The 12,961-nt window shown below is 44.9% G+C and overlaps 1 protein-coding gene across 8 annotated transcripts in view; it reads left to right on the forward strand.

Annotated features, from left to right (window-relative positions):
- The first annotated feature begins 1,824 nt into the window (after window positions 1-1,824).
- The window catches only part of FMNL2 (formin like 2), a 307,166-nt gene continuing 296,029 nt past the window's right edge, over window positions 1,825-12,961 (forward strand). For all 8 annotated transcript variants that reach the window (XM_045868856.3, XM_045868857.3, XM_045868855.3 and 5 more), the window contains exon 1: window positions 1,825-2,370. In XM_045868856.3, coding sequence (XP_045724812.1) covers window positions 2,254-2,370 — 117 coding nt within the window. In that variant the 5' untranslated portion in view covers window positions 1,825-2,253. The remainder of the gene's footprint in view (window positions 2,371-12,961) is intronic.

Genomic DNA, 12,961 nt, shown 5'->3' on the forward strand with positions numbered 1-12,961 from the left:
TGGTTTGAATTAACTGCTTTTCTTTCTCACTCATTTTCACTAGTTGGGGTGTGTGTATGTATCTATATCTCTGTTTTTCTTTCTTTGATGGGTAACACTGTTAACTTTGATACAGTGTAGTTTTGGAATACAGATTGCATTTATTCAGACTTTTAATTTGAATTTATTTATACTTTTTTTAAAAAAAAGACCAGAAGTGCTTTATTTAATAGATGATACCGACACGATGTATCTGTGTGTGTATTTGCTCCATAGGCTTTTGGTAAAACTCACTTGTCAATTCAAGAAGTAGTCATTGAACATCTACTATGCTCAAGGCATCTTGGGGCTTATAGAGCTGAATCAAATGTGGCCCTTGATGTTTAGTCTTGTGTTACCTTCTCCAGAAGCAGTTGCTTTTTTTTTTTTTTTTAAAGATTTTATTTATTTATTTGAGAGAGAGAATGAGATAGAGAGCATGAGAGGGGGGAGGGTCAGAGAGAAAGGCAGACTCCCTGCTGAGCAGGGAGCCTGACGTGGGACTCGATCCCGGGACTCCAGGATCATAACCTGAGCCGAAGGCAGTCGCTTAACCAGCTGAACCACCCAGGCGCCAGAAGCAGTTGCTTTTTAACAAGAGAGTAACAGCCCTGGTTGTATATCAGAATAACCTGGGGAGCTTGTTAAAAATACACCTGCCCATGCTCCAACTCTTGGCTCAGGGAAATTCTGATAATAGGCAGGGCCCAAGGTGTGTGGAGTTTTAACAACAAGCTCCCAAGTGAATCTGATACACAAACCAGGATTAAAGAAATGCTCTAAGCTAAGAAAGGATGACTTGTGAGTTCAGTCACAAGTCAACCAGGTGGATGCCGTTGAAATCTACAACATGAGCACCTGGCTAAAGTTGTTTATAAGGTTGTTTCTATTTCCACTGTTTTAAAATGGGTAGTAATAGTCTGGAAAGCATCCCAGAGATAAGGTTGGGCCCAATCTTCTTTGTAAAACACCTGAGACTGTTATGGAGGAATAAGATAGCTATAGCCAAAGACCATCTTCAAAGCCTTCCCAAACACCCTGTTCTTCTATCTCACATGAAATACGCTTATTTGTGTAAATTTTCTCCTTCACTAGATTGTGAAGTATTCCAGAGCAGGAGCAATCCTCTTCTCCTCCCACTAAGGAACCCAGTAACCCATACATAATAGCTATCGACAGGTGTTTGTTTTGAATTGAATCCTCCTTCAACTCCTGGGTCTGACCATATATGCATATATCCATAGCGGATATTTATTTAAAAAAATCCATGAAAGTGTATATTTGTTTATAAAACATTTCGATCACACGCAAGAATACGTTACATAAGGAAGAAAGAACAATGAAACAAGCAGCCACGGACCCATTTCCCAGTTCATGAAACAGGACGTTGCCAATGCCTTTCAGGTCACCTGTTAAACTAGAGCCTTTTGAACGGTAACCAGCTTCTGAAATTTAAATCAGAATGCTGGTATTCAATCACCGATTGATTGGATCATTCATTTGTCAAGTGTGCCTAATTAATTAGTGTCAGAACCGACGTAGACGAGGTAGTGATTTCTACTGTTGGAGTGAGGGAGTTCTAAAGGGTCATAAACCATAGCCAGAAGCGCACAGATCGCCTCCGAAGCAAGCGGTCTCGACCCAGCTCTTTCCTCCAGAGCAGGCGTGGATTCGGCGTGCGGACACTTTGGACAGAAACTACGCGTCCCGGCAGTCCACGGGGCAAGCGGGCGGAGCCGGGGCGGGGGCGGGGGCGGGGGCCGGGCGAGGGGGGCATTGTGTCGGGAGCGCGGAGCTGCATTTGTCTGCTCGAGGTGCTCGCCGGACGAGCGTTGTGTGCGCCGGCCGTGGGGCTGTAAGTGTCAGCGGCGGCCGCGGCCCGGCGGAAAACCGAGTTCGGAAAACCACGCGCCCGCTGGCCACGATCGCTGGCAGAGGGCGGCGTGCCAGGGGAGCAACATGCAGATAGGCGCCCCGCGCCCTGACGACCCCTCCCGAGGAAAAGAGGCCGGGACGGCGCTGGGGCGGCGGAGAGCATGAGGGAGGCCGGGGGGCGGCTCGGCGAGGAGCGCTGCTAGGGAGCGGTGCGCGCTGCACACTCGCCGAGGCGCAGCGGAGGGCCGGGGGCCGGGCAGGTCGCGCCAGCGGGCGGGAGCCGGCCGCCGGGAGCTGTTCTGATTTCCGACGCGAACGCGAGGGGCCCGGAGCAGCCCCCGGCCCCGGCGTGCAGCCAACATGGGCAACGCGGGGAGCATGGATTCGCAGCAGACCGATTTCAGGGCGCACAACGTGCCTTTGAAGCTGCCGATGCCCGAGCCAGGTGAACTGGAGGAGCGATTTGCCATCGTGCTGGTGAGTGCGCAGCGGGGGCCCCGGGGCTCCGGGCGGGGAGACGCAGCTGACCCCCGCCCCCTCCTCTTCTCCGCGCGCCGGGAGCGAGCCTCCTGTCCCAAGGGGGAGGCGCCCACCTTCCCCTTTGTGGCCTCGGCAGCCTCAGTCTTCTCCGTTGCCCTCTAGCCCCCGCGCTCAGCCCTCTTGGGGTCCCGGGATGGGGCCGGGGGTTCGGGGCGGGCTGCCGGGCCAGCCCAGAGCCCATTGTCTGGCGGGAGAAGCACCTCGCAGCGCGTGTGCCCGGGAGGTGCGGCGTGGGCGAGAAGGGAAGGTGGCGCGGGCCCGGGAGAAGGGGGCGGCGAGCCGCTGAGGCTTTTTGTTTAGAAAAACAAAAACCAAAACCCCCGCAAATCCCGAGTCCCTGCGGACCATCCGGCGCGCGGGGTCCCGGGCAGATGGGTGCATGTGGCTGGCAGCGGGCGGGGAGCGAAGGCGAACTTGGAGGCGGACGTAGCGGCTTGGCGGAGGGGAGCTCGCCCGAAAGGGGAAGATAGGGAAAGCCGCGGCAGTGCGGCGCCCCGGTCCCTAAGCTGGGAGGGGGGCATCTGAAACCCAGGCGGGAGAGAAGCTTTGCCTCAGCTCGTTCCTTTCGGTCTTAAATCTTAAACCACAAGAATGTGCAGTTTTGCGGGGACGTGTTTCGAGCTGTTCTGACATCGGGGGCGACCCCTTCCCTCCTCCAGCACACACAGCCAAGTCCCCGGCTCCCTCCCGAAATCTGCGTTTAGCTTTTTAGCTTCTCAAATCCAAGACACTCAAGACTCGTTTCTTTCTCCCTTTTCCAGCTGGGACTAAGTTTCTGAGCTCCTCCCAATTAGAGCTTGACAGTGCTGTGAGCTCAAGAGGGTGTGGCGGCCTCCCCCTCGACCCAGCCAGAGTCTGTCTGTATTGCAGCTGGTCCCCAGACTTCCGATTTTTAGTGACCCAGCCTCCTTCAAGGGATGTTGGGAGGGAAACTGGCAAATCCGATGCGTTCCTATTCCTTACACTTGTCCATCTACCTTGTCCTAGCTAGTTATCTCTGAACTCTACGCGGTTAGGCAGCAAGAGAAACTTGTGCTCCAGGCAGCCAGTTTTGTGTCTGCTGCGGATTTTTGTTGTGTAACCTCCCAACTTTGGGAACGGACCTGAGTCTGAAGACTGGGACATTTAAATTGCACTTCTCAGGCCTTTAAAAAGGGCTGGTTTGAGAGGGGGCGTAGTGTCCTGGATGGCAGGTTAGCTTTGTGCTCTTAGGGAGAACAGAGGCTACAAGCTTTTTTCACCCCCTCCCCAAGGTCTGGTGTGGCTGTGGGGAGATAGAGGAGGCTGCCTGTCTTGCTTTGCAAGATCTCCCACAGCTGCTCCCACTGTTGTGCAAAATGGGACACACTGAAACGAAATGCATCAGCTTAATTCTTTCTCAAGGCAGCCTGGGTGCATACTTGACCTGTCTTTCCAGAGACAAACGTTGTTATTCAAAATCCTCTTCCTTCCAGACACCTGGTTCTTACCTCCTAGCTCTGCGTTTTCTGTCTTTTCATCCTGTGGTGGTATGTGTGTTTGTGTATGTGTGTACGTGTGTACTTGAAATGGAAGGGCCAGTGACACAGGAAAACCAGATAACAATAATGCAATTAAGTTCTGCTAGATTGGGATAGTGTGTTTTGCATGAGCTTTTAGTTACTCTGCTGATTAATAACACATGATCTGAATTGATCTTTAGAAGAATGTTTCATCATTACCATGGTGGATTTGTGTTACTATTAACTCTAGCAGTCACAAATTTAGTATGTAGACATTTATGATTCTACATCACAAGCTCCTTGGGGCAGTGGTTGGTTGTTGCGGTTACTTCTCTACTGTGTGTCACACAGAATTACTGGATGTGGTACTTTTCTTGTTTATAATACTCTGAGCCTCTCAAAATAAACAAAACAAGAACAAAAAATATCAGGCTGAACTTTTTTGAATAGAAACAAAGCTTTTGGGAAAGTCTCAGCTTGGGGTCCCTCTTGTTAGTGATGCACTTGGACATTGATGTGGTGTTTACTGTAACTCTCCCTAGTCAGCTCCAGCTGCTCTTTGGAAACCTACAAGGGGAGTTAAAAGGAGTCCTCTTTATGGGCTGATAGAAGCCCAGAGGGAAGGTGATTCCTCTTAAGGTCAGTTTTTTTTTTTCTTTTTTTTTTTCCCCTGGAGTTGTACACGTGATGCTCTCAACTTTGCTTTTCTTCATGAATTGCTTAAGAAATCAACTCAAACCATTTAAATCTAGAGATCAAGCTAGAAGGACAAATTTTAGGTGGCAAGTTTTTAAGTATATATGTAGAGAAATTCTTTACCCGGGGGCAAAGGAAATCATGTTGGCATTGTTGATGCTAGCTTTATTTTCACATACGATAAAGATCATATATATCTGTTTTGGGAGGAAAACAAGATAGTAATACTGTACAGGAAAGTACAGGCACCTCATTGTAAGTATGGCTTACATCAATAATTAATAAGACATTTCAGGCATGGAAAACAATTCCATCCTCAAGCTCTAGAATATTTAAAGCATTGGGGAAGAGTAAATAAACATTAAAATGACAGAAGTCCATCTATTTCTGGAAAATCTCCAGACCAGACCTTCTCAATGACTGTCCACCTACCCCTTCATCAATCTAAATGATATAAATCTAAAAAATTAATTGGTGTGAATGGAAAGGAGAGAGTAAAAGATTGCAGAATTAAGATCAATGGAAGGGTAAACTTTAAAAGTAGTGACTTTTTTTTTTAATAGGAAAAAATTTTTTTAAGTAGATTTAAATTATTGAAGTTCTGCGATGAAAGGCTAGTGCAAATTGGTTCCAAATCTTAGGAGCTTAATCTTCCTAAGGAGAGCCTCTCTCTTCTTAAACTTGTCTTCAGTATTGTTAAAATAGTTATAAAACATATGTATGGGAAAACACTACTGACTCCTTGTATACATTTAACTATTTGCGTCCTTGTACCTACCTTTCAGTTGTAAGGTGATACGCCTTTGCGCGCACGTGTGTGATGTTTTTGTTACACTGTTTGATAGAAGTATTTCATAAATTATAAATTCACTCATCTAGTTTTATTCCTTTAGGGTGTATACATGTCACATATTTTACAGGTAATATTGGCGTGTACATATTTTTTGGGGGGGTCCTACACATCTATCATTATCTATGTGGCTCTTTGTTGTATTAAACATTGCCTAAATGTTGGGAATACACATATGCGTGCACACACACACTCCTGTGTCCTTTCTTTCTTTTTTTTTTTTTTTAATTTTATTGATTTATTTGACAGAGACACAGTGAGAGAGGGAACACAAGCAGGGGGAGTGGGAGAGGGAGAATCAGGCTTCCCGCCGAACAGGGAGCCCGATGCGGGGCTCCATCCCAGGACCCTGGGATCATGACCTGAGCCGAAGGCAGACGCTTAACGACTGAGCCACCCAGGCGCCCTGTGTCCTTTATTTTCAAAGATGATGCTATGAAGTTTATTTTGCGGTGGGGTGAACCGCTGATGGTCTGTGCCCAAGAATACCTCTTTCTACATTAGACCTTCCATACCATTCGCTTATTTTTGGCTTGAAATCATTACAACAAAACCGTTAAGTCCCCCAATGCCTTTGTCAAGGAGCTGTCCTAAGGATTCTTTCTGTAAATGTCAGAGGAAAGGATAATTTTAAACCCTCTGTCTTAGCTGGTGTGTCTGTGTGACACCAGATGTGCTGCCCTGCAAACTGATTTAGGACCTCTTAAAAAGTGATGGTTTAGGGCAGTATTATTGTATGTTTGGTACTGGGAACTACTTTGGTGTGTGATTAATTTGAGTCCATTCCTTTCCAGGTTTTTTTTTTTTTTTCCTCCTTGCCCTGAGGTTGAATGTAGTTCTTCTGCTTTAGGAAGAAGTGGAAACATTTTGAGTACCTACTCTGAGTACACCCTATGCTTACATATTCATTTAATCCTCACATTAATTCTAGGAAATAGAATTACCTAAGTTGCCTAAAGTCATGCAGTTATTGAATAATTGATCCAGGATTTTTACCCACATTTGTATCTTTAAGCCCCCCCAACCCCCCCCCCCCCGGCCCCTCACCCTATATTCTATTATACTTCTGGGGCCCTTGACCTAGGAAGGAAAAAAAAATACTTGGAGCTAGCAGTATAACTGTTAAAAAAAAAAAAATCTCTAAATCTAATAAATGCCAGTTTCAAACTGTATAAAATTGGCAAAAATGTCTTAGAAGTGACTGCTGTGAGGTGCGCTTGATGTTTCACATTCAAGGTCAGACATTTTGGCATCTTCACTATGCTGTTTCATTTTTCAGGCATGGCGTTAAATAGTGATTTGGTCCAAGTGTGCTCTTCAGTTTTTTCTATCAAGGTAGGCTTGAACTACCTTGGTTGGGAATTTAGGATTTCCAAATCATAGGAAAGAAACACTCTGTCAGTGCAGTGCATATACCCCCAAATGTAATTACTTGTGAAAGGACAAGGGAAGTCAAGTTTTAGCATTTATTTCCCTCTGCAAGGTGTTGTTCCCTTTTAACTACTTCCAAGGAGAACTCTGCCATGAAGTCTGCTGAGCAGATGGATGGGTGAGAGTGTAGTTAGGTCATCGTCAGATGCTTGCTGATTTTTCTCACATCCTTTCTCCTGTTAGGGAAAGGAGGTAGAGAAGGGGAAGGGGGTGGAGTGTTGTAACTTTGAGCCATTACAATCTTATCCTAGGTACTAAACCTCCGAGCTGCTTTATTTCACCAAACTTGGGAATATAAGCTTATTATTGGGGTGCATTTCACCCCCCAGTAATGCCAATATATTTGGATATCTAGTATAGAAGTTGATCAAAGGCTGTTATCTAAATATAAGTATTTGGCTACCATGAGAGACTGGCAGAAACACAAATGGATGACCTTTGGGAAGAAAAGGTATGCATGCCGTTACATCCTTAGGTGATAAGAATTACTTTTGCTTGTGGCCTTTCACTTAGCAAATAGCATTGGCCTGGGAGGCAGGAGACCTAGTTTCTAAGAATCATACCTGCTGCACCAGGTTGAGCGAGTTAAATTCTTTCCTTTTGTCCTTGATTTTCTTCCTCTGTAAATTGGAATACAATTTGACACAACTGTTAAGATAGCAAAGAATTTTTTTTTTTTTTTAGATCCTAGCACTTGAAACTGTAAAACTTCCAGAACATACCATACTGTGATCCATTAGCTGACTTTGCATTTTGAAGAGCTTTGTGCAGAAAAGTGTGTAGTTGTATTCTGTGTGGTCTAGAGAGTAGAATTTCCAGGGTCAATGACGGAAAGTCACATAAGTTTAAGGAAAAGTATTTTTAACATTTAGAGTTGTCAAAGAAGTGAAGAGTGAGCTTTTCATTAGAGTTGCTCACACAGAAGCTGTAGAAGGAATGCTGGTGATTGGGTTATTTACAAACCCAAGACGTGGCTAGTACATTATTGGCCTGAATTGCCCTCCTTGAGGTGCCACCTGCAGGTTTTAGACCTAGAATCCTAGTACCTGAGAGTGGAGAAGGATTCCACTTGTAGTTTCCTCCTGGGCTGGAGAAGAAAATAAGTGTAGGTTCATGTTTTTCTGGAAATTTATTTGGCTTTATAAAAACTGTTGCTTGAGGGGCTTGGTCTTAAAGAAACGTGCTCTTCTCTCCCCTCCGCCCTTAGTGCTTGGGGCAAAAGGGCAAGGTGCAATGGGCTTCCTTATGTTTAAGCAAGTAATAGGTGCCATGAAAGTGGCTGACAGAAGAAGCACGGATTCCGGATAGTCGTCTCTACTTTGCAAGAGGGTGCTGGTAGCTGGAAGCCTCTTAGGAACAAAGCAGTGAATCCTTAGACAAGAACAAACTGAATTGCTTAGGAGGGAGGGTGAGTTACAAGCTGGCTCTTCTACTCTAAAATGGGGCATGTTTCTTCCCTTCCCCTATCCCAAGGACTGTGTCCCCAGGCTTTGGGGTCACGGTTTCTGTAGAGGGGCTTCATGCACCTTGTTAGCTCTCATCTGCTTGAATCATGCGGGCAGCGACAACTCATCTCTCATCTTTCCTTTAAGATCATGTCTGCTCACCCTGCGGGTGATCTTCTTCCCAGATGCTCTGTCCTCTTTTCCAGAAGTCTCTCTTTCAGCATAACACTGAGGAGTATGCAGTTTCTATTGGATATAATTTGGAAGCAACGTCTAGGGACGAGGGTAGGCCCAAGAGCTGTGATTCTGCTGAAGTCCACAGATGTGGGCCAGAATGGCTGGGAATCCCTGCTTGAGGTAGAATGGTATTTGTTGTCAACAGTAGAAGTGTACTTTCTACTCTCAGTCTTAAAAAAAACAAACTGACAAAAACCACGAAACAAAAGTCCCCTGACCAGTGCAGAGCTTAAAGGTAGTCACCTCATCACAAACTTTGTGTAGTTTCTAGGACACACTAGAGGTGTTCTTCTGGTCACTTTTTTGGTGTTCTTGGGCAGCTTATAACTGACTTCTGTGACTTTGAATTCACACAGAACCTTAGTCCACTTTGTTCTTTGATGAAGAGTTGCTGTTTGTAAGCCCCTCTATCCATTGCCACAGAAGCTGACATTTTGAGGTTTTTAAACCCTGCTGTCTATCGCCAGAGGAATCTCTCTTGACTGATTTCTGTGTGGTAGATGGTACACGTGCCTGGCTTATACTAAAAACTTGTTGGCTTTGGGAAAGGTGTCAGGTTGTTGACATTTTTGGCTCTGTGCCTGGTGTTGGGCCCTACGGTGTGACTGGTACCTGAAGGGCCTGCCTCGAATTGAGGATTTGCTCATGAACCTGACTTCTTTTCCTTGTTTTTCTTTCTTTCTCTTCTTTCTTTCCCCATGGAAGCTTGGCTGAACAGTTCATTTAAGGCAGGATTGTAAAGGGATCGACAAGCTGAAATAGTAGTCCTCAAACCTGGCTGCCATCAGTCTCACCTGGGAGCCTCAGAAAATATAGATGCCTGGGTTGGTAAACATGGTTATACTAAGAAAAGAATTGTTTGAAAGGTACCAAAAATTGTGGGGAAATTAGTCAAAGTGGAGAAGGGGTAAACAAACAAACTCTTAAAGATGTTTGATGCAACCAAATCACCAAGATGAGAAATACAGAAGGAATGGATCAAAAAGCCTGTTGAATGTTAGACTTCTTAACTAAGAAATGATCATCAAATAATCATTATGAAAATCTGCAGAAAAAGTTCTACATATAGCTCAGGAGTGAACAGTGACCCTGAGGTGTACTTCTGGAGTAGAAAAATCAATAAATCACTTGTATTTTTGCTTAGGTCTATATTCTCAAGCCTAATTGTTTGTTGGTTCAATGCAGGCCTTTTGCTTTGATCTCTGGTTTTACCACTTACAAAGACTTGATGAGCTTGGCTTCCTGGAGTGAAATTCAAATACACTTGTGAAATGTAAACAACATTCATTTATTAAGAATCCTATAATCAGGGCAAATTGGCATGCTTATATAAGCAATTAGCTTTGAGAATAGAAAGATAAATAGGATGGTAGGTCAAGAATGAGCTGATTGTTCTCAATGCAGGAGTCTAGTTATTCCTTTAGCAGTTATAAGCACATAGACATTCCTTTTATTCATAATCTTTAGCATTTGTGGTTTGGGATTTGAGGACAGCGTATGTGGTTTTTTGAATTGAGAGGATAGGAGCAATTATTATCTCATTTTCATCTAGAAATATAAATCTTTCAAGGAAATGTAGGTAGTTGAGTTTATGACCAGATAAAACTTTATAGTAATTGGGAGCAGGGCAAGAGAAGGTTTGGATTTAGATAGGAATAGTAAGGAATATTGATGGAGTTTTGTTTTTATTTTGGTGGGGAAGGTAAAGAAGACGACTGCTTCACAGTGGGAGAAATATTGAAAATAAGCTCATCTACCTTTAGGGAATTTTTTTTTTTTTTTTTAATGTCAAAGGAAGCAGTAAGAAAACTAATAGAAGTTGATAGAACACCATTAGTTTTGTTTCATGGCAACATTGCTCAGTGAGGTCCGTACTGCCCCATGTCGTCTTTGGGAAAGCTGGGGAGCCCCCATGCAAAGGCGATGAATCGGGTGAATAGTTCTGTGGGTTAGTCTCACTTCTGGCCCCTTCAGTCCCCAGTATGGTCAGCCTTGGTGGTTCTTCCGAGGAAACTATCTCTCAGTGACAGTGGGCTGTCTTGAGTAATTGGGATTCGTTCTCCCCAAGGACTTCTGCCTGGTGAACGTGGGAGGCCAATTCAGTCCAAATGCCTTGGGACCAGGATGTTACACACTTGGAATTGGGAGTCCCCAGGCCTTAGCACAAAATCATTATTTCTTTGCCGACTAATCGGGCTATCCAGATGCAAACCAGGAGGGACCGGTTCAGGCTGTGTGGCCTTCTGGGTTTGGAACCATTCAGCTCGCCAGGGTGCAGCCTCTCCAAAGGCCCTTCACGTTAGGAGTTTTGAGTCTCATAATCATTGGCTTTTTGGAAAGCATTTGTTTGGTTTAGAAATCTCCAGATTGTCTATGAATTCACCAGGTCCCAATCCTTGTTTAATGGAGTCCTCCTTTAACACTAGACAGCAATATTTTTGTTATTTCACCAGTAATTATCAGAAATGCCAGAGTTTCCTCTCAGTTTTCTGTGGATAATGGAGAAATTGAAAAACTTCTCTTGGTTGTTCTTGAGGATGATATCTCCTAACCATCCTTAAGATCTTTCTGTTGTAGAATAATATACAAACAGAAATGGGTCCATAACATTAAGCGTACAGCTTGACGGATTTTCACAACCTGAACACACCATTGGAATCCCTGGATCAGGAGTCAGAATCTTTCTGTTTTTCCTTCATACATGGTTTGGCTTGGCTCCCTGCCACCCTGGCTGCAGTCACTCACCTGAACTTACTTTCCAAGTGGTCAGACTTAACGTGGAAGAAAGTAGACCACAGGATCGTGCCTTGTGGTCTGTCTTTAAGTGACTCTAACCATGAGGTTTCCACTGTTTCCTTTGAGAGAATCGCTCAGTCAAGTAGGAAACATTGACATTGTGGCATCTTCCTGTTGCTTTTAGATTCTTCCTCATTGATAACCCTAATGGGATTTCTTTTGTGTGTGTGTGTGTGTGTAACGTCTCTGTTTTTCATAATACTAAGAAGACATTTTGATTTGTATTCCTAGAGTAAAGCATGAATGGGGAGCGTTTGCAGTTTGGGCTTCACTACTTGGAATTCTGCCCTTGCAAATACAAATTATGTTTATTCACTCACAAGCCTAAGTTCTGGCCTTTAGCTTTTGCCATCTATCTTGATAATTCTTTTGAAGTGTTAAGAGGTATAAGGTTGTGGATTTCATCCTGTGGCTCAGTTTTCCCATCAAAGCACTATCATGTTATTCCAGACATCAGTCCAACTCTTTGGCCTGTTTGTGGTTAGCGTTTCCCCTTCATATTCTTGTAACTTCTGTCTTCCTCCCAGCCTTCTCATCGAAGCTGTCCACAGTCTGGCCAGACCCCTCTCCTCTTCTGGTTCCTTGCTTGATCCCTCTCCACAGAACTTTCCCGCCATTATACCTTGGCGCGCAGTGACTCTCCTGCATGGCAGGGACTCCCTTGGCTGGCTCCTCATTTACTGAGATCCTATCCAGCCTTCGAGACTGTTCTGAAATCCCCCCCCCCCCCGCCCCGTGTCCTTGCAGGCCAGCATCAGCTGGGGGGAGGTGGGAAAAACAACTCTCCTCTTTTTGATCTTTTTATTGTAGGAATAGTATGAATTATTTCTCTTACTCATCAGGCCCTTGATTAAATACCACCCTGTATGAGGTGTGACTGTAAAATAAAGGGATGCTTTTATGTGTAGCTTCATAGCCACTCATTACACTCCTAGCCGTTGTTTATGTCTGTTTTATTGGCCAGTTCACAGTGTGCGCCCTGGAAGACCAGGATCACATCTTACAGGCCCTGGCGCTTTTCCTTCTCCAGCACAGCGCTTGGCCCGGGGAAGAGTCTCGGCAGACGGTTACTGACTTGATTAGAGAAGGACACGAGACCATGGGGTGTGGGCTGACACAGGACAGGAACTGAGTAGCTGACCACACTGGGCTGACTGTTAATTGCACGTAACTTGCCAGTTGTGTGGAAATGACACTTTGTAACAGATTCTTACTCATTCTGATATTTCCCGTATCACTTGTTTGTAGTAGGTGCCCACGAATACTAAGCGTTCAGAGAGAGAGAGTTGGCATCATGCTTCACTTGGCTCCTTCGGGAAAACTGGTGAATTAGGAGAAGAGGGCAGTGAAGTGGCGGAGAAAATCAGTGGTTTTTTCACTGTCGCTAAGCCAGATCAGTGTGTCGTGATGTACTATCATCGAGTTTGTAGCTCCATAGTGTAGGGCTTTCTTCAAGTAAGATGTCCCTTACGATGTTTTATTTGGAGTCAGGCAAGTTTAAGTGAGCAGCATTCCTTACTTGAGCATTTTGGTGCTTTGCTCTTTGCAAAGCGCTTTCAAATGATGTTTTGCAATTCTAAGAGTTCTTAATA

Source organism: Mirounga angustirostris, unplaced genomic scaffold (genome assembly GCF_029215605.1).
Source record: "Mirounga angustirostris isolate CCGP_5_RB_7025 unplaced genomic scaffold, mMirAng1.0.hap1 SCAF_3, whole genome shotgun sequence".
NCBI classification, from domain to species: Eukaryota; Metazoa; Chordata; class Mammalia; order Carnivora; family Phocidae; genus Mirounga; species Mirounga angustirostris.